The following is a 19,419-nucleotide window of genomic DNA, read 5'->3' as shown; positions in this document are numbered from 1 at the left end:
CAGCAGCAGCAGCGCACCTCTTGGCCACGTTGGCCATGTCGTGGAATTTCTCCTTGGTCAGCACGTCGGCCATGCCGACCAGGGCGTCGAGGCGGTTGCGCCCCGCGGTCACGTCCGTGCTCACGGCCTCGAGGCGCCGCTGCGCCGCCTCGACGGCGGCCAGCTTGTCGGGCTGCGCCTCCTGCGCCGCGACGACTCGGCCCATCTCGGCCACGTAGGCCTCGCGCAGCGCCGCTTTGCGCTGGAACCGCTGGCCCAGCCGCTCGAGCATCTCCTGGCGGTTGAGCTCGGCGCGCAGGGCCTTCTCGCGCGCGTGCTCGGCGCGCTCCAGCTCGCCCCAGCGGCGCTCGATGTCGCGCAGCGTGCGGCCCTCGGGCGGCACGTAGTCGCGCTGGTTGTTGGCGCGCAGTTTGGTGCGCACGGCGAAGAGGTGAGCCTCCAGCAGCCCGCGCTCCTGGTACTTGGGCGGCTTCTCCTCGGTGCGGTAGCGCGCGAACGCCGACAGCAGCGCCTGCATGCCGTTGCGCGAGTTGGGGAAGCGCCGATCGTTGAGCTCCAAGATCTTGCGCTCGATCCACTGGAGCAGCGTCGTCACCATGGTCTCGTACTGCGTCTTCAGCGCCTCCGCCTCCGTCAGCAGGCCCACGATCTGCGGGGGCGACAGACGGCGGAGGTCGCGATGTCAGCGAGACCCCGCTGGTGTGGGCCGGAGGACGTGCTGCTGCGGGAAGTCCGCGGCGTCGCGAACGCCCCACGTGGGAAAGTCACCAAACTAATCTCAAAGAGTCGCGAGGTGGCTCGAGGTAAACATTATAAAGACGGCAAAGGCAAATTTAACAAGAACTAAACGTATTAAACTGATACTAAATCCTTCATACATACCACATGTAGACATCTGATACAGGATCCTTATAATCGATATCTGGAATCATAAATTGATATGGCGAATCGTAAATTGATATGGCATCTTTAACGCACACCGGGCATCGCTCCTTAAGCTGCACTTTCGAGTCCGTGTCCTGGAGAGTCGCGAGGTTTTTGTCGGTTCGGCAAAACGTCGTCTCACCACTTGGGGGGACGGACCCCAAAAAGTCGCGAGAATTTAGCGACGACCACCAAGTTGGCAACACGGGGAGGAGGAGGAGGGAGGGGAGGGAGAGGGGGAAGAGAGTTCCACCGCCCCCCCCCCCCCTTGCCCCCCACAGCAGGCCCCACGCACGCTGCTCACACCGGTGCCACGTGGGTGACTCGGCTGCCCCCCCCTCCCCGTGCCCACCTGGCCCAGCAAAGGCCTCACACCGCCCCGGATGCAGCGCCATGTCCACCAGCTGCTGCCCAGCGACGCGACGTAGGTCATGACGAGCAGTTTGTGTCAAGCCCACGGGCTCGGGGCGAGAGGGGATTAGGAGCCACGATCCAATTATCCCCGTCGGGGGTGAAGGTTGGTGGGGGGGGTTGCTCCACGTCCGGGGCGAGACCAGGGATGGGGTTATCCTCGGGGGTCACTGAGGGACCCGGGTCAGATGGGGTTACATGGGGTCATTCCCGTCTACTCGAGGGAAACTTTTTTTGTGTTCAGTTCATTTGTCCTGACCCCCCATCTCCGATGAGCGCGGTTGGCTACGTACGGTTGGTTACGTACGGTGCGAAGGAAGTTCTACATGCAAACTAGCGCACCCAGAGAACACGCACGCATGCACTTGTAGTATAATAGCGCCGGCTGGTGGACAGCAGCGGCAACTGTGGTGGACAGACAGCGCACACGCCGGTGAGCCTGAGCACGGAGTGTGTTGGCAGGGCGGAGGAACTAGGGCAAGGGTCACGGAGGACCCCGTGTGGAGGCCCCTGGAACCTGCTGGCGGGTTCGAGAAGGGAGGCGCGGTCAGGGCGGAGCCAGGCCGCGCTGGGAGCATAAAAGGAGCCGTGAGTGGGGGGCTCGGGGCTGCCGGTTCTGGGAGTGGACTCGTCTCGTCGTCGTTGTCGTCTCGTCGCCGTCGTCGCTAAACGTCTCCGCTAGATGTTGCGCTACGAAGGAGAGTAGTTGGCTATCTCAGCCAACGCCGTCAGTGTTAGACTAAGCTACTGTGGAGAATGTGTGGACGAGACCGTGAAAATTGTTAATAAAGAAAGTGCGTCGTAGAAACACTGCCTCTGAATCGTTGACACTACACAAGTAAGGCGGCAACACTCAACATTTGGAGCGGGTGGAGTCAGACTGCGCCGCACGGCCTCCTCCCGTGGCAAGCCAGAGCGTGGCGCCGTGGTGGCCAAAACTCGACCAGCGCAGCAAAGTACCTTGGCTATGCGCTTGCCCCCCGTCTGCTCCTTGTGAATGCGGGAGAAGTAGTGGTAGTAGAGCGACACGTAGGTCATGATGGACTTCTCGTCGGGATGGGGCACGTCCACGTCCTCCGCCTCGAGGAGCCGCGCGATGCCCAGGTCACCCTCCGCGATCCCGAACGCCTGCCGCAGGTTCTTCAAGTGGTCGCGCTGGCGCAGGCGGTCGTAGTCCAGCAGATCCGGCCTGAGCGCAAGCGGGGACAATGTGACACAGGGCTCTCGGTGGAGGGGCGTAAGTCGGGGGGGGGGGTCTTGGGGGTCACAGGGGTGGTGTTAACGATCCCCTGGGTCTTAAAATATTGCCACACTCCGGCGCACCGCATCCAGTGTATGTCTCGCTGTGACTGCTGCTGCTGCTGGCGACGGCGCCACGTGGTCGCCACCTGTGCGCGTGGATGAGCGCGTTGAAGCCGAGGCCGTCGCGCCAGCTGCTCGTGAAGTTCTTGATTTCGCAGTCGCGGTAGCCGGCCGTCTTGCGCTGGCACCACAGCAGCAGCGCGTCCTTGGCGGAGCGGCGCTCCTCAGAGCCGGGGCCCACATCCTGGCAGGGGGGCACGGCAGGGGTGAGGGGAGGGGCGCGGGGGGAGGGGCGGGGGGGGGGGTCAATCTCAGTCATAATCCCGACTCTGATCCCTGATCCAGGATCTAACCCCAACCCTGGCTCGAACCTGTGCCTCTCAATGTAATCATGACCTCGGCGAAAGACATAACACGAACGCCAACGTTAAGCCGATTCTGACCATGACCCCAGCCCCAGGCTTCACCGTAACTTTAACCCTTACCCAGTTCTCAACACTAAAGCTACGGCACCTCCAGCCACACCCGCTACCAGCGCCCCACCCCCAAGCACCAAACACATTTATCCTGCACGGCATCCGTGCCGCAGCCTGCACCGCCTTGAAAGACCCACAGCTTGAGCATCGCTGCCATACTCCATAACAACAACTCCAATTTCGACCCCCGCCTAAAGCCACGAACCCATTGTCCCGGGTTCGATCCCCTGGCCACGTCTAACATCAGTGGCAATTCACTGAACCGTTCCTCGGCGTGGTGTAGGCGGTTGTGAGTGCATCAACGTGCACGGGGTTGTTGCGATGTGACGGCTGTGCACGTGGTGGGTGTGGTGGTGTAGGGGTGTTTCGGTGTGACTTGTGTGCACGTGGTAGGTGTGGTGGTGTGGGAGTGTTGCGGTGTGACGGCTGTGCACGTGGAGGGAGTGGTGGTGTAGGGGTGTTGTGGTGTGACTTGTGTGCACGTTGAGGGTGTGGTGGTGTGGGGGTGTTGCGGTGTGACTTGTGTGCACGTGGTGGGTGTGGTGATGTGACGGTGTGACGGGTGTGCACGTGGAGGGAGTGCGCGCTACCTCCAGGATGCCGGAGATCTGGAAGCGCAGAATGATGATCCAGATGAGGCCCAGGATGAGGGTCCGGTCTCCATCCACCACGTTCTCCCCGCCAATCAAGTCCACGTTCACTTTCTGGATGTGAGGAAGGGACACGCTCACGGGGCGAAATGGTGGCAAGCAGTGGCTAGTGTTGGTTGGCGAGTAGCGGTTGAGTGTTGGGTGATTCGTAGCGAAGTGGTGGTGAGTGATGGCGAGTACAGGGACTCATCTACTAACGAACATTAGACTTGCGAACTTTCAGCGATACGAACAACCCTGTACGTATGTCCAGTTGGCTGTTCGGACCGAGAGCCGTAAGTTTAACCGCCGCGCAATAGCTGGCGGTGGTGGCATCTACATCTGCAGAACGTGAGGAACCAGTGGCATCAACATCTACAGGAGATTATACAACTTTTAAAGCCATTCCCCGTGTTTAGTGCACATGCCGTACAACACGTTTGGAATCGACGGTGAGTAAAGTTGCGACCAAATCGACTTACACAGACCTCTGGAACCTAACTCGTTCGTAAGTAGATGTATTGCTGAGCGGTGGAGACAGCTTTGTCACCTTTTGTCGCAGGAAGTTGAGAGCGTGGTTGTTGTTCTCCACGTAGTGGAGGCGCATGCGGCCGCGGCTCGGCTTGGGCAGGGTCTCTCCGGACAGAATCTCCAGCAGCTTCATGAGGCGCAGGCCGTCCTGTAGCTCCGTGTACACGTCCTCCACCGTGACATCCACCTGGACGAGCCCACCGCGCAGGGGCTATGACCGCGCAGAATCTCACCGTACAAAGGACGCCACTCACGGGACAACTTCCCCGGGTCACCCGGCTGTCCATGGGTCCACCACGTGAGTCCATTTCGTGTACCCATGAGTAAATCTCGTGAACCCGCCCCGTGAATCCACCCTGTGAGCCCACTCCGTGTTTTCGTGAGTCCACCACGTGTGTTAACCTCAAGTCCCCATGACTCCATCTCGTAAGTCAACCCCGTGAGTCAACCCAGTGAGTCAACCAACCCCGTGAGTCAACCCCGTGTTTCCCGTGAGTCAAGCCCGTGTTTCCTGAGTCCACCCCGTGTTCCCTGTGACTCCACCCCGTGTGTTGTCCACCCCGTGTGTTGTCCACCCCGTGTGTTACCCGCTGCAGGAACACGTTCATCCACCGTGTGAACGTCGTCTTCTGCACGCGCATCCGCTCCTCCTGCAGCGTGCGAATTCGCCCGGTCTCGAACTCGGACGCCATGGTGAGCGGTCGTTGTGTGTCACCTCACCCTCACCTCGCCCTCACCTCACACCCACAAAGAAGACAAAACTGTTTCCGCCTTAGCCTCAGTGGAGTTCACATTCATGATCTATGTGTTTATTGAATATTTGTTTAACCAGACGAGGACACACGTTGCACGAACGAGGATGTAATCCGTCACTCGATTGACAAGTCGCCTGCAGAGAGTCAAGTGCCGTTCGCGTATCCGACCCGAGATTGTATCCACGCAGACTGTTTGGGGCAAGTGCTGTTAGCGAGCACCTATGAAGGCCGGCACGGCACGCGACGGTAGGTGGGAGGCCAACACCGCACCCGGCCGCCTTTGTCTCCCTCGTGGCGACGCTAACACACATCGCGACAGGTACTTATTTGAGGCTGACACCGCTTAAGGGAGGCCCAGGACCGGTTCAGATGATCGTCAGCAGCGTTTGCTGTGAGCAGCAATCGAACTCGGGTCTCCGGGTTCGTAGCGCAGAGGGACTAACCGCTACACTACCGCTCGCCACACTCGCACACCCGCTACACATACCCCGCACGCCTGCACGCATACCTACTATACACATGCATACCCATACACAATCCTGCACCACTTAACAACCGCATATCTGCACAGTGGTGGCGCTGGGCATGAACAAAGTAAAGGCTGAGGGCCCCCAAATAGCTCAAGGGCACCGGATTTTATGATCAAAGTAAAACAAAAATCAGCTTGAATCTCAATCCGAATGTATTCTCTTGTCTGTTATCTCTTTTCTACAATAACATTTACAGATCCGTCTTTGGTCCACACTAATGGCATCTCACTACATCTCTACCTCGCATCTGCATCTATTTTGCCATCTCACTAAATTGGGGGTGGGGGGCAGAATAGAGTTTACTTCTGCCCCCCCCCCCCCCCATGGACTAACAAAGACAAAGATCCCCCGGAAAGCCTTAACAAACTGTTGGGGTAAGTGCTGTAAGCGAGCACCCACGATGACCAGCACCACGACACCCACACGCACACACAGATACCCTACGCACCCCTGCACGGCCGTCTCGCATTGACACCCGTCAGCCGTGGCCCCTGGTGGAGCCGCGGCGATCAGAGTGGACCCCAGCACGGAACCATAAGGGGGGGGGGGAGGGGGGTCCATCCCATGAGGGGTTCCGGTTCAGGCGAGTTCCTTGGGCTACTCGTGGGGCTCAGACGCGACCGGATAGATCCCTACCGTGACCGGGGAACAGCGAGGATTGGGGACTGGGGTTGGAGCCCTGCACCGGGGTAGACCGGGAGGGGGTCCGGGAAATGGGCAAGGTCTGCTCCATCCAGCGCCCGGCTTTGACCTTAGCAAGGGGGTCCAACATTCGGGGTTTCGAAGTTCCGGGACCGGGGTCCGAGGTCGACGCAGCGCCTTGCGGGTGATGCGAGCCGTCGCGTTGAGCCGCAGGATTCCCCAACGAGGGGCTCAGTGATGAGGCGATCAAAAGCAGACCCTGCAAAATCGCCCTACTTTGCATCCCCCCACCCGCCCCTACCCCCCACCCCAGGAGTGAACCTCTATGAGCGAGTGCGCGCACGAGACGCGGGGGGGGGGGGGTCGCGCGCGCTGTGGGTCCCGGCTCGCGGAGGGCGGGGGGGGGCATGAACCCCATTCTCACGCTGGCAGAGGGAGACACTGGGGGGGGGGGGGGGCACGGATGCGTGGGTACTCACAGCGGTGGGGGGGGGGGGGCAGCGCTCCGACCCCTCTACCCTCTCCTTCCTCCTCGGGAGCCGCTCCTCCACGGGATGAAATCAGAGCACCCGGCGGGAGCTGGGGAACCCGTTGACAACTGCAGCACCGGGCGGGAGCTGGGGAACCAGTTGACAACTGCAGCACCGGGCGGGAGCTGGGGAACCCGTTGACAACTCCAGCACCGGGCGGGAGCTGGAGGGACGGGTGGGAGCTGGAGCCAAGCTGGGGCCAAGTGCGCCCGGGCGTACCGGGATGGGCGCGGAAGTGGTGTGGGGCGACCTTTGTATTGGGCACGGCCGCTGGAATTTACTGCGCGACAATAAAGCGACGCCAGCGGGCCCCCTGCCTCTCCCTCCTGACTGGAGCCGTGCCCCCCCTCCCCTTAACCCTACCCAGCCCCCCACAGCGGGGTCACGAGTCCCCACACACACACCCGGAGCCCACCTTGTCTCCTCACCACAGCCGCACGCATTCACAGCTTCACGAGGTCAAAGCTCACTCAATCACAAACACCCTTCTTGCAAAACGCCACAAAGTTCATCAACCATAACCATGACCATCACCACGTCATCCTCCATCAAGCTCACCATCCATCCTCTTGGGCGGCAGACTAATGCCCCAGGTCACTCTTACCTACGAGACTGATCCTGGTCTCTTGAGTGCTCATCTGGTTAAACAAAATAAACTTGAAGGATGAATAAGAATAATTTTAATTTGTAACGCGCACAGTATTCGCTCACTCTCAAAGACAGAGAATGACAGCCCGTCCAGGCAATGAGCCGGCACTAACAATTGCCCAAGTTCTGTGGTCCTCAATATATGAAGGTGTTATTAGTCAATTAATCAGTGTTTACACGTGAGAGAAAACGGGAGCAACCCGTTAAAAATAAACCCGCATGTACAAATGAAACAGGTGCATATTATTTGGTTCTTTCGGTAAAGTCACGTAGAAAGTGAATAAAAATACATTTTAATAATACAAAACAAAAACATGAATGTAGACTGTAGCCTGGTTCTTCATCGGAGTGAGTGTACTGGCAGTCTATAATGTAGACTGTAGCCTGGTTATTAGGTTTGGTGAGTGTACTGGCAGGTGCAGTCCACATTTTTGCTGCACTGCACTGCCTTCTGTTGGCGAGCCAGGGAATGGCACCTCAACAACCCATGGGAAGGGAGTTTCGCAACCCTCGCCCCCAATGCTCCTGCCACAAACACGACAGCGGTGCGTGGTGCGGTGTGCGTCTTGTGCTGTAGCGCCCGTGCGATCTTGAGCTTCGCCCGTATGGGATTCCATCCGCAACTCTCCAAGCATGAAGAGCTCCGATCGGACGCGACGCGTGGCGACAGAGTGGGCAGCGCACGCGTGTGCGGTGGTAACACTGCGTTTATTATTCACAGTAACTTCATACACTGCAGCCGAGACATGGTGTGTGTCGCTCCACCCACCGCGTCCCCATCGACAATACGACCCAACAAGCTCGCTCCGCCGTGAACTTTTAGTGTTAAGACGCATGGCCGCAGCACCGGCGTGCCTACCATGCGCCACGGGAGGGTGGGAGGAGGAGGGGGGGGGGTGGGAGGGGGGCGGGCACCTTCACAGCCCGCCCCCTCCGCCCCATGTTCAACTTGAATCACAGCCGGGGGGGGGGGGGGGAGCCTGTGCTGGCACCAGGGGTTGGGGAAGGCATCAAAATATTCAAGGGACCGAAGTACAGTTAAACCACGAGTAATTTTTAAGGCTGCCTTACGATAATTTTTAACAAACGCCGCCTCGTAACGTGACGAGGCTGCGCCCTTCGATGTCGACGGTGCCCAGTATTTTGAGCGGTGCGGTTTCCCAGGGAGGCGAGCGGCGCCAGCAGGCGAGGATGCGGTCGGGGCCACGGGACCACGGGGGTTGGGGCGTGAGGGGCTCTCAGCTGGCCGTGCCTGTCACAGCTTCTCGTTACGATCCCCTCAACGATCCGCACACTCCCCCCCCCCCCATTACGATCCCGCTCAAACATCCCCACAATAAACCACTCCCCGCACTCCCCCACTGCAGACCTCACGGACAAGGGTCACGGCAGAGTCCGCATTCCAGTCCACGGCTGCTCGTGCATTGGTAGGGACACATTAACCCAGATGGCGTGGACTTGGAGGTGTTTTTAAAGCTGTGCAGCGCTCAGGTGTAAAGTCTGCCTTGGAGAGAGGGGGCCCATTGCATGCGAGTGACACATTGCAGGTAATAAGACATACCGCAGGTGGCAATAAAGATAGCGCGCCAAGGCGGGCCGTTAGGAGTCGATACGGAGCGCCGCACAGCCACCGTCGCCTCCAATACACAAGTGGCAGCAGTTTGCCAGCGACGGTGGCCGCTTGGGCCAGGCTCGGTGCTACCGACACCAGCGCAGCCAGGGCCGACAGCCCGCTTGACCCAAACCCGCAGAGCCCCACAACTCCCCTGAGTCAACCACACCTCTCCACCGATCACCCCCGCCAGCTCGCGCCAAACCCACGTCGCCCCCACACCCCTTTTCTCCTCTCCCCCCCCATCTCCCTCCCTTACTCCCCCCTACCCCCCTCGCACTCCTTCCCAGGGCGAGGCCTTTACGCATCCACCGGCTTGCGCTTGCTGGGGGGCAGCAGGTGCTTGGGCAGATCCTCGGGCAGCTCGTGTCCCTCCAGCTTCACCTTGATGAGGTGGTTGGCGAGGGCGAACTCCTCGTCGTCCAGCATGCCGTCCCTGTCCACGTCGGCCAGCTTCCAGATCTTGCCGAGAACAGTGTTGGGCAGCTTGGAGCGAACCATCTCCTTCTTGGCGCTGGCTCCCGATACCTGAATGCACGCCGCACGCGGTGGGGGGGGGGGGGCAACATTAGAAATAAAAAATAAGCAATTTTTATACTTTACCAGGTAAGGCCCACTGAGCTATACAGTTCTTTTTCAGAAGATACCTGGCCACAAATGATAGCTCAACTGAGTTGAGTGGCTTATCACGTGGACATTTACAGCAGCCAAATCCTCTAAAACACATATTTCTCAATGTGGCCAAGGAGAGAACACACAAACTCCAGGGTCGGGATGGAACCCATGACCACCTGTATACCAGGCGAGGTCGTTAACATCTCGCCACCGCGGTGCCCTCGAGTCCCGTGGTCAATGTACCCCCCCCCCACGCCTGCGGACGCTACACGCACCTTGCCGTTGACGGGCGACAGCGTGTAGAAGATCTCATCGTACTTGGGCTTGTCGCGCCCCACGACCCAGTCGGCCTCGTCAACGCCCTCGCCGGCGCCCTCGCCATAGCCCTGGTTGAACGGGCCATCGCGCGTGCCCTCGAAGGCGCCGCCGCGCACCATGGGCGTTGGAAGCTGCGCCTCCTCCTGCCGCGTGAGCGCCATGAGGCGCGCGATGTCGTTGGTCAGCATCTCGTCCACCTGCTCCAGCAGCTTCGGCTTCATGGGGTTGAACTTGGTGAAGTCCTGGTTCTGGAGCAGGTCCTGTTGGCGGTCACGCGGAGGGGGGTGGACGGGACGACAGTCACCGAGGCTTGTCGCTAGGCAGGGCGACAAGGCCCCGTCTGCCACAGGCGACCCCTGGTGGCCTTTAGTGCGGCCCCTGCTGTGCGTCCTCAGACAATACACAAATGTGAAAACGCCTCTTGTAGGCAGCGGTGTGGTGGCCCTCACACTGATGTCTTATAGGCGAAAATGCCCCCCCCCCCCACCCCGAGAATGAGTAAACAACACTGACCTGGATACTCGCCCACACGCGTGATTATTCTTATCACCATTATTATTATTCTGCTTATTTAGCCAGGAAAGCCTTACTGAGTCTCACGGCTCTTTTTTCAGGAGGGTCCTGCCAAGTTCAGCATACATGCTGCGTCTGATCCCAATTGAGTAATTTGGCTTCAGTAGTCGACCCAACTCGGTGGCGCCCTGTGCCTATTCCCGGTGCCCCCAGAGGCGTGAGCACGAGCGCAGTGAGATGCAGCACCGCCCTCTGGCGGCCACGCGCCGGACTTTGATCGTCGCTCAAGGCTGCTGAGCGCGCCCCGCTGTCTCACGAAGACCCGCAGGGGGGAGGGGGGTAGCCTGGGAGGGAAGCGTACACCAAACAAATCCGCGGACGCCAAAAACCGCCACGGCGATCGCGATTGTGCCCACGATGTGAAACATCGACGCCGCATCCTCCCGCAGACTCAATGACACAAATCGGCGGCGCTCAATTCCCAAGCTGCGTGGTTGTCACAGAGGGAGAACCCAAGAGCAGCGCTACCCGTGAACCCCGTCGACGTCCAAAACCTTGCAGCGACAGCAGTCGCGTTCACACGTCGCGATTCTGGCCTTCACCCCACGGTGTCTGGTCCTTCATAATGGTGACCGCAGCTCTCAGTGTACGTATGTATGTTGAACTTCTTTTGTACCGTACGTGGCCAACCGTGCTAATCGGAGGTGCGCGGGGAGGACAACAAACCAAAACACAAAAAGTAGTTTTCAAAAAATAGAGGCCAGCTACATGCACTCTTTGGAGCTAAACTCTTATGAAACAAACCGATAATGAAATCGCTCCCAGCAGAAGCTGCTCGAGCATTAAACGCGGTGTCACTGTCAACAAAAACCAGCCACAGCATCCGCTTGCAGCCCAGCAGACTTGAGCCGCGGAACAGTGGACATCGCCCTGTAGGCCACGTTCAATAGAGACTCCACCGGTTACCCCCTTGGCCTCTCTCCCATTGTCTCACAGCATCCCTCAGGCACGAGTTTAAAGCTGAATGAGAGAAACAAGTACCTATATTTAAAGTTACTTCCAGGAGCATCGCATTACTGCTGCATTGACAAATCAGTGGGACTGCCGTGCCGCGTAATGCAACGTCACTGCAGTGACATCACCAGAGCGCTCCTGGATTTACACTGTGAAGTCTTCTCATTGATATAGCTTTGCACTCTGTGTTGGACAGGCGAGGACGCACAGCCTAAGCATGTATGAACAAGAACAGGACAGTGTTTGGTTGTTTTTTCCTTTAATATATCCACTCTCCTCTGGTTCTCTCTCTCCCCCAAATTCTTCTCCTGCCAACCGTCTCTCCCCTGATGCACTCTCCCCTCACTACTCCCTTTCCTCCCCCTCGCACAGTCACCCCCGCACCTCCATCCAGAACTTCCTGCGGCACACGCTGTTCCAGCTTCACGTCGCACGTGAAAAACCACAGGATGTACAAACGTACCGAGGATGCCAAGACAGAAATCCATCGCGGGCCTCTCCCGTGAGACGCCTGCAAACATCCTGTCGCTGGGAGTCAGTGCCCCCCGACCACCCACCGCTCCCCACCGTGCGCGACGAGATAAAGTCCGGCGGGAAGGCGCGGGGTCACGGGGTCACGGGCGGCGAGAGGTCACGGGCGGTGAGCGGGTAAATGGCGCCGAGGGGTCGCGTGCGAGCGCGTGTGTGCACCTGCATCTTGGTGATGTTGGGAAAGTCTCCCGGGGAGATCTGATGCTCCTGCTCGATTCGCTTGTAGATCTTGCCCAGGTCGGCGATCAGCTCCTTCTTCTTGTTCTCCTTGCCGAACACGGTCGGCATGTCCTTCTTCAGATGGCACATGATGTACGCGTGCACCTACAGACGCGTGCACGGTCAACACATGCCGCCCACCATGGGGAGGTTGGCCACTCCGATGCAGAGTACGGGGCGCGCTCCGAATATCGGACACACACGCACACACACTCTCTCGTCCAGTACACACGCATGCTCCCGTCCATCACACATACATGCTCGCTGCCATCATACATGCACACTCCCATGACACATGCACATTCCCTTCACGCACGCACACCCCCATCATGCACACTCCCTTCATGCACGCACTCCCATCACCCATACTCACTGCCATCACACGGGCAAACTCCCCAGGTTTTGAGATGACAATAGGTGAGGCCAATAAATTAAACCGTGTCTCTAAAACATGGCAGTCGGTCGTGTTTGCTATTTTGACCTGGCTCGGATTTGAAATAGTGGAAAACCTGTCCTGGAATTTACACCGAATGTGCTGCACCAGAATCCTTATTCACCTGCTACTGGAAATCTCCCCACAACCATGGGCAGAGCTGTGTAGTGGGAACGTGGCTGCTGGGCCAGGTCGTGTGGGTGGTGGCTGGGGGCCACATTGATCGAGAGTGAGCTAAGAATGCTTCAATAACAGCCACTGCAGGAACAAAGTTCAGATTCCCTTATAAGGAGGTGCAATCGAAGGATAAATGCTGTTCAAACAATGCATTAAGAAACCCGCACAAGCTCGAACCAAACGTTGTTCCTTTGCGAGACATAAACACTTTACAGCTCATGTAAGCCGTCCATTGGACGAGCACAAGGAAATTAAACTTTCGAAGCAGAGACAGTTGGAGCGAGAAGTTGAAGTCACACTCCCAGGCAATCACTGACAGAGTACCAGCCACCTCTTCAGGCTCTCAAGGTGACCCCACTCACACCTGACGACACCGCCACGCGGCACGAAGTCGAGCGGCCACCGGCACCCTCGCCACCGCCACCGCCGTCGCCAGTGAATCACGCGGGACCAGCGGCGCTAACGGCGCCGGCTCGCAAAAATTTCCCCACCGCGGTTTCTCACGAAGCAGCAGCTGAGGAGGGTCAAGTGCTATGCAAGCGGGAGGGGAGGTGGCGGTGAGCTCATCGCAAATTTTGGACGAGTGCAGACTCCTCAACTCCCTCCCCCATGCAGTGGACGCCTCTATCCTCCGGCGACTGCAGTTCCAAGCCAGTATAAACAACCGCTTCGTTTAAATCCCCAAGCAACCGACAAATGCTCCACTACAGCGAGGATAGCCTCCCCCATCAGGCCCCTGCCGGAGCCGCGTTACCACCGCACACCATCACCCCCCACATGGGCGTGGGCGGTGGTAGGGGGCGTCGGGGCTCAGGGTCACGTCACTCACCCAGGGTGCCATGAAAATGACAAACAAGGTTCAGTTGTGACGTCAGCCACAACTCCCGGATTTATAAAAACAATGATCCGGTTGAGGGGCTCGTAGCGTTTGTGTGTGTACATGTTTGTGTGTGTGTGAGCATACAAGATGCTGTGTGTGCACCGCACTTATGAATATTATCCACATGGAAACAGGAAATGGGCTGCAGGAAGCGACGGACAGGAACCAAGCGTCCATTGTGATCGCTGCATCGTCAGCTGCACCGCCGCCCACGTGCTCCGCGCTCTCTCCCAGCCTGCGCCCCCAACAGCAGCCGCGCTCTCCCCTCCACTGGCATCGTTTGCCGTATTTAGTCCACAACTTAATCCCCAGCTCCCAGTGCCCTGAGGCTCCTTGTCACGCTGGAGTATCGCAGAGACTCTGGACGAATAATGAGCGTCTTCTGACGCACACTCCAGCGCCCCAACCCCCCTCCGCAACTCCAAATCACTGAATGAGTGCTGGTTTTTCACAATATTTGCAATAATTATTTTTTTACATTTTCAAGAATTCTGACTGTGCAATAAGACCAGAAAGGGGTGGCAGTGGGGGGCGTGAAGCTGTGGGTTCGATTACACAAGCCGCTTCTGAGGCAGTGCTGGAGGACACTCTAAGCAGTGGTGCGTGTGCTTGCGAGAGAGAAGGCAGGGCGGCGCAGATACCGCCACATGTGCTGTTTACATAAGGGCTACGATTTATCTCAGATCTGCCTCTTCCCCGTATCGCGGCAACGCAAGCGGGTGTGATCGGCCACGGCTCACTTCGCCTGCGTAAGCAGTGCCAGCGATGCCAGGCAAGGCAAAGGTGCCACGCCGCGCTATCGCGCATACTCTGTGTGTGTGCGCGGCGCGTGCTGATCAGGTCCCTGCACGTGGATAGAGCGCGCACTGTTGAGCTGTATAATGAGTCCACCTTGGGTGACCGACTCTATACCCGTAGACGCATGCATGAGGCCAGTGCTCATCCTGCCTCAATGATAAACCAGGCGCTTACAAGAAAAAGTTCTGATAAATGACTCCGTTGTAACAGAGACTTCAGATCTGTGGACCTGGATATAAATAACGGCAATCCATCTATCTGTCTCGCGTTTCCTTCACAATCTCACGCTTCGTGAAAACTTCAAAACCATTCAACGGCGACCACGGTGCACGGGATGTAGCTACGAGTAACGAATGGTCCTTCTGATTACCCATCACCGAACACCACCCTTCACAGCCTCAGATAAGAGACCGTTTGTCAGACTCCGGATGCACGAATGCACGCAAACATAAGGGGGGCCTTGGCCACACCGGTCCCTCCCCATCGCCGGCACGCCTCGTGCCCCGGCCGCACGCACCTTGGCGAGACGCGCACGCTTGATGAGGTCGTTGAGCTTGCGCAGCGCGGCATTGCGCGGGAGACTCTGGATGTCCTTGAAGAGGTCCTGAGCCTCCATCTCGAAGAGGCGGCGGTTGTCGGCGATGAGCAGCGGCTGGGACCAGAAGGAGCCGATGTAGACGCGCACCACCTCGGGCGTGTTGATGATCTTGCCCAGCGACCACATGAGGGCGCCGTACACGCGCATCAGCTGCTGCGTCTCGACCTGCAACGAAGGCAAACGGCGTGACGCTCGCGCGCCGCAAGAAAATTGTGCCTGCCCCGGACAACGAGGGATAGGAACCATCCCTGGCGCTCCCTCCCCACACCACCCCCGGGGCGAGGCCTCACCTGGTCGGCTTTATTGAGCACCACGCGGATCTTGTCGTCGTGACCCTTGAGAGAGCGAATGACCTCGGAGAACTCGTCGGAGATGTCCAGCTTGTGCGCGTCGAACAGCAGGATGATGCGGTCCACGCGCTCCGCGAACCACTCCAGCACCGCCGCAAAATCATAGCCTGGGCGCCCACGCAGACAAGGTCGTCGGTTCGAAACAAGTCGGTGATGCGCAGCCGAGTTAGCGGTTCAAAACAAATGTTACACTTCTGCCCAGGTTTGGCCTTTGGAGACCCTGTGCAAGGGCTGGAGAAACTCCCCATACCCACGTGGGACCCTCCCTCCGCACCTCCATTCTTGTTTGCAGCCTTAACCGCCTATTGAAACAGGGGCTACTTACCAAGAACGAACTGTTACAAGTTATAGATGTTTAAAATAACCTTTACAAAGCAAGTAGACAAGTCTGCACGTAAAGTTGCACCTCTCACCCAAGTCAAACCTACTCGACGATCCAGCCCTCATGCCGAGCCAGCCTCACCTCTAGATACCCTCACCCTGAACACACCAGAATCCTACAATCCGTTGTTTTCTGATTGTTACGTAAATTGTTTAGCTGTAATCAGGCTTTTGTAAAAAGGTCACCATCTACAATTAGCATTTATGGCCCAATGGGTTTTACCTGGGCCAAAATAAAAATCCAGCCCTCAACTCTGACTGACCCTCACCATGACCCACCATTACCCCCTGCCAACCTCACCATGACCTATCCCTCACCCTGACCCACGCCCTCCACCATCCTTTTCGATTCCACGCCTCTCTCACATCCACGCATCACTCAAAGACCGGCCCTCACCCCGGCTAATGCGCTGTTTCTCTCCGGAGAGGATTCCGGGGGTGTCGATGACACTGATGCTCTCCAGGACAGGGTTGGGCATCTGCGAGCACTGGAACCTGCGGGACGGAAACACATGCCGTGACGTCACCGGCGGCACTCCTGCAGCCACCGGCACCACTCCAGTGGCGGCGCTCAACAAATGCTTAGCGCCCCAAGCAACACGAGGGGGACCTGGATTCATAATTAATTATTTAATTAATATGGGTGCATTAAATATCACGTCAAATTCCAAACCCAATCAACACAAAAAGCTAATCAACATCAAAAAGATCATTCATCTCTTTCATCCGGCTTGTTTGCATCTCTCTTCTCCCGTCTCACTACATCTCTTTCTACATTACCATGTTCTCAGTACAACTGTCAATTTATATTGCCATCTCACGAGGCTTTACAACTTCATGCAAGCCTCCCCTGCCTCCACTCCCCCTCCCCCAGTGCTCCTGCACCATCACCGGGCCCGCGGCTCGTCGTGCCATGTGGCTCCGAACATGGGCGGCCGTGTCGGGTATGGCGGGGGGAGGGAGAGGGCTCTCGCACGAGTCACCAGCTGGCGCGTCTTGCCGACCTTCGGCCTCCTGAGCCCAGACTTGCAGCGGCAGTGATGCCACGTGAATGAGCTCGACCCTAACGCTCACTCAGACTCCTTCCTATATAACCACGGGCTTGATTTCAACAGGAGCTGTCTGGGGCTGAGCTACAGAATTTAACCCCCCCCCCCTACTCTCGGGGAGAGGTGAGGCGGAGTTTGGGGACCTTGGGAAAATATTTCATGAGAAATTAAGCCTCGCTAGCTCTGATTAGCACGGTTGGCTATGGACGGTGCAAAAAAAGTTCAACAAACATACGTCTATAACCACTTCTCACCCTTACTCTGAACCCTAAACCAAACCTTACACACGACCTCTAACTGTATCCACGTACCAACCAGAGATTCCCTTGGGTTGATCCCTTTATAGGCTGTTGGGGTGAACACCTGTTTAGGCCGGCACAAGGCCGTGGTGTGGCCGGGTCCACGTCCTGCCGCTTTTGTCTCCCCAGTTCTAATGTTTCACTCAGGCCCAGGACCGGGATCAGGTATCACTCGCCACCGATGTTGGCCGTGGCCAGGAATCGGGGTTTGTTGTCAGCAAGGGACAGAGAGGAGCTTCGCACCGCGGCTCATAAAAGGCCCGAGCACTATGATCCAAGCCATGACCCAGGATAGGTCATATGAATGGCTCAGACTATGACTCTGGAGAGGTCAGGTCAACTATGACCCACGCTGTGACCCAGGTCACACCAACCACTTTGACTGTGACCCAGGAAAGGTCAAAGCAGCCCCTCAGAGCAACGGAGAAGGGAGTTACAAAGAGCCAGAGCCTCCAGCAGGTGGGGGATCTTAGCCCTCTCTAAATTCCTAGAGTCAAGGCAATCAATGTTGGTCCAATACATACACAGGGAGTGGGGATCGTCCGACTGCTCATTAGTCATTGGCCCGTCTGTTTGACATTGACCCGAGTCTACGCTTGCCATTCCCCTCCTCACCCCTTTTGTTTTTTTAAACAAGGTCACGCTACCGGCCTGGGTCAATCAAAACTGTGGGCCCATGACCCCAGGGGGGGGAGGGGGCGGGGAAAAGATGAGCTCTCGCCTCTTGCCCCCCACGACCTCAAGATACTCTCCACGACCTGACCTGCCCCCCCCACCGTGTCACCCCTCATCATCACCACCACCACCCGCCTGTTGAGGAAGGCGTTCCCGAACGCGTTGAGCTTTCTGAAGGGCTTCTTGGGGTCCACCACGAGCGCGTTGCCCGGCACGACTCCCTCCGTGTCGCCGTGCATCACGGCGATGAACGAGTCGGTGGTGGGCTCGGGACCGATGCGGATGCCGGGGAAGTCCTGCTCGAGCAGGTAGCGGATGAAGGTGGTCTTGCCCGTCGAGTACTGCCCCACCAGGAGCACCATGGGCTTGTTGTCGAAGTCCGCATCCTCGAGCGAGGGCGAGTGGAACTCGTGGAATCGGTAGTGCTCCTCCAGGGGCAGCAGGCGGGTGCGGTAGATCTTCTTCAGGCCCTCGGTCACCGTCTGGAAGACTTCTGGCTCCTTCCTGCGCCGCGAGTCGTTGCCCATCCAGCTGAACATGGTGCCTGGGGGCGAGAAACGCGCCGGGGGTTGAGAGAGGAGGCACGGTGAGGAGAGGGACACGGAGATGAGAGAGACATGGTGAGGAGAGACACGGAGATGAGAGAGACACGGAGAGAGACACAGAGAGGAGAGACACAGAGAGAGACATGGTGAGGAGAGACACGGAGAGAGACACGGAGATGATAGAGGGAGAGAGACATGGAGAGAGACACGGAGATGAGAGAGGGAGAGAGACACGGAGATGAGAGACACGGAGATGAGAGACACGGGGAGAGACACAGAGAGGAGAGACACGGGGAGAGACACAGAGGAGACACGGAGATGAGAGACACAGAGAGGAGAGAGACACAGAGAGAGACACGGAGAGGAGAGAGACGCGATGAGGAGAGAGACACGGAGATGAGAGAGAGAGGTTTAACACGTAGCTTTCGCGACCAATAGAGAGACACGGCGAGGAGAGAAGACGCACACGGGGCGAGGAGATGGACGGAGAATCACTCGCGCTGTGAGAGCGGCGGCGGGGAAGAAGGGATGGAGGGAGACGAGAGATCAGCAAAGCTGGCAAGGAGGGGAGCTGAGGCGAGGAGGCAGAAGAGGACATTAACGTCGGGCAGCAGAGACGGGGCAGAGGCGTCGATGGGAGATGCGGGAGAGTGGCACCGAGGCGCGAGAGGGAGCCTCTGGACGGCGACAGGGGGAGCCGCACCGAGTGAGCTGGAGCCTCTGGAACGGCGATGGGAGCCTGAAGGAGCCTCGCTGGGAGCCGCCGGGAGGAGAGTGAACAGCAGCCGGGAGGGGAGTGAGCAGCAGCGGCAGGAGCCACGGTCCGTCTCCCTCCCGGTGCCAGGGTGGAGCCGCGCGCCCCGCCCCGCCCCCCTTCCCCCAAGACCACGCCCCCTTTTCCGTGACCACGCTCCCTTCCCCAAGACCACGCCCCTCCCCCAGTGACCACGCCCCTTCCCCGGTGACCACGCCCCTTCCACCGTGACCACGCCCCCTACACCATAACCCCGCCCCTCTCGGTCCAGGGCCCCGCC

The 19,419-nt window shown here is 58.2% G+C and overlaps 2 protein-coding genes across 5 annotated transcripts in view; both read right to left on the bottom strand.

The window, feature by feature from the left end:
• Positions 1 to 6,985, bottom strand: part of SPTBN5 (spectrin beta, non-erythrocytic 5) — a 48,294-nt gene extending 41,309 nt beyond the window's left edge. For 2 of the 4 annotated variants that reach the window (XM_078608591.1, XM_078608592.1), the window contains exons 1-7: positions 6,680 to 6,985; positions 4,861 to 5,034; positions 4,293 to 4,460; positions 3,704 to 3,817; positions 2,724 to 2,881; positions 2,296 to 2,524; positions 18 to 649 (exon numbers count right to left, since the gene is read on the bottom strand). In XM_078608591.1, coding sequence (XP_078464717.1) covers positions 18 to 649; positions 2,296 to 2,524; positions 2,724 to 2,881; positions 3,704 to 3,817; positions 4,293 to 4,460; positions 4,861 to 4,965 — 1,406 coding nt within the window. In that variant the 5' untranslated portion in view covers positions 4,966 to 5,034; positions 6,680 to 6,985. The remainder of the gene's footprint in view (positions 1 to 17; positions 650 to 2,295; positions 2,525 to 2,723; positions 2,882 to 3,703; positions 3,818 to 4,292; positions 4,461 to 4,860; positions 5,035 to 6,679) is intronic. The other 2 variants (XM_078608589.1, XM_078608590.1) reach the window with 2 other exon arrangements.
• A 2,256-nt stretch (positions 6,986 to 9,241) lies between these two features.
• On the bottom strand, positions 9,242 to 19,311 carry LOC144728881 (EH domain-containing protein 3). Its single transcript, XM_078608587.1, has 8 exons — positions 19,089 to 19,311; positions 17,976 to 18,384; positions 16,215 to 16,312; positions 15,377 to 15,543; positions 15,006 to 15,251; positions 12,141 to 12,305; positions 9,881 to 10,183; positions 9,242 to 9,518 (listed from the first exon to the last, which is right to left on the bottom strand). Exons 2-8 carry the CDS (start codon positions 18,377 to 18,379, stop codon positions 9,291 to 9,293), a joined length of 1,611 nt encoding a protein of 536 aa, XP_078464713.1. The 5' UTR covers positions 18,380 to 18,384; positions 19,089 to 19,311; the 3' UTR covers positions 9,242 to 9,290.
• Positions 19,312 to 19,419: the final 108 nt, after the last annotated feature.

The sequence above is a fragment of the Lampetra planeri genome, chromosome 30, assembly GCF_965212315.1.
Source record: "Lampetra planeri chromosome 30, kcLamPlan1.2.h2, whole genome shotgun sequence".
Classification (NCBI taxonomy): domain Eukaryota; kingdom Metazoa; phylum Chordata; class Hyperoartia; order Petromyzontiformes; family Petromyzontidae; genus Lampetra; species Lampetra planeri.
Note: the sequence above shows the minus strand (reverse complement) of the source record. Positions and strands in the feature narration are given on the sequence as shown.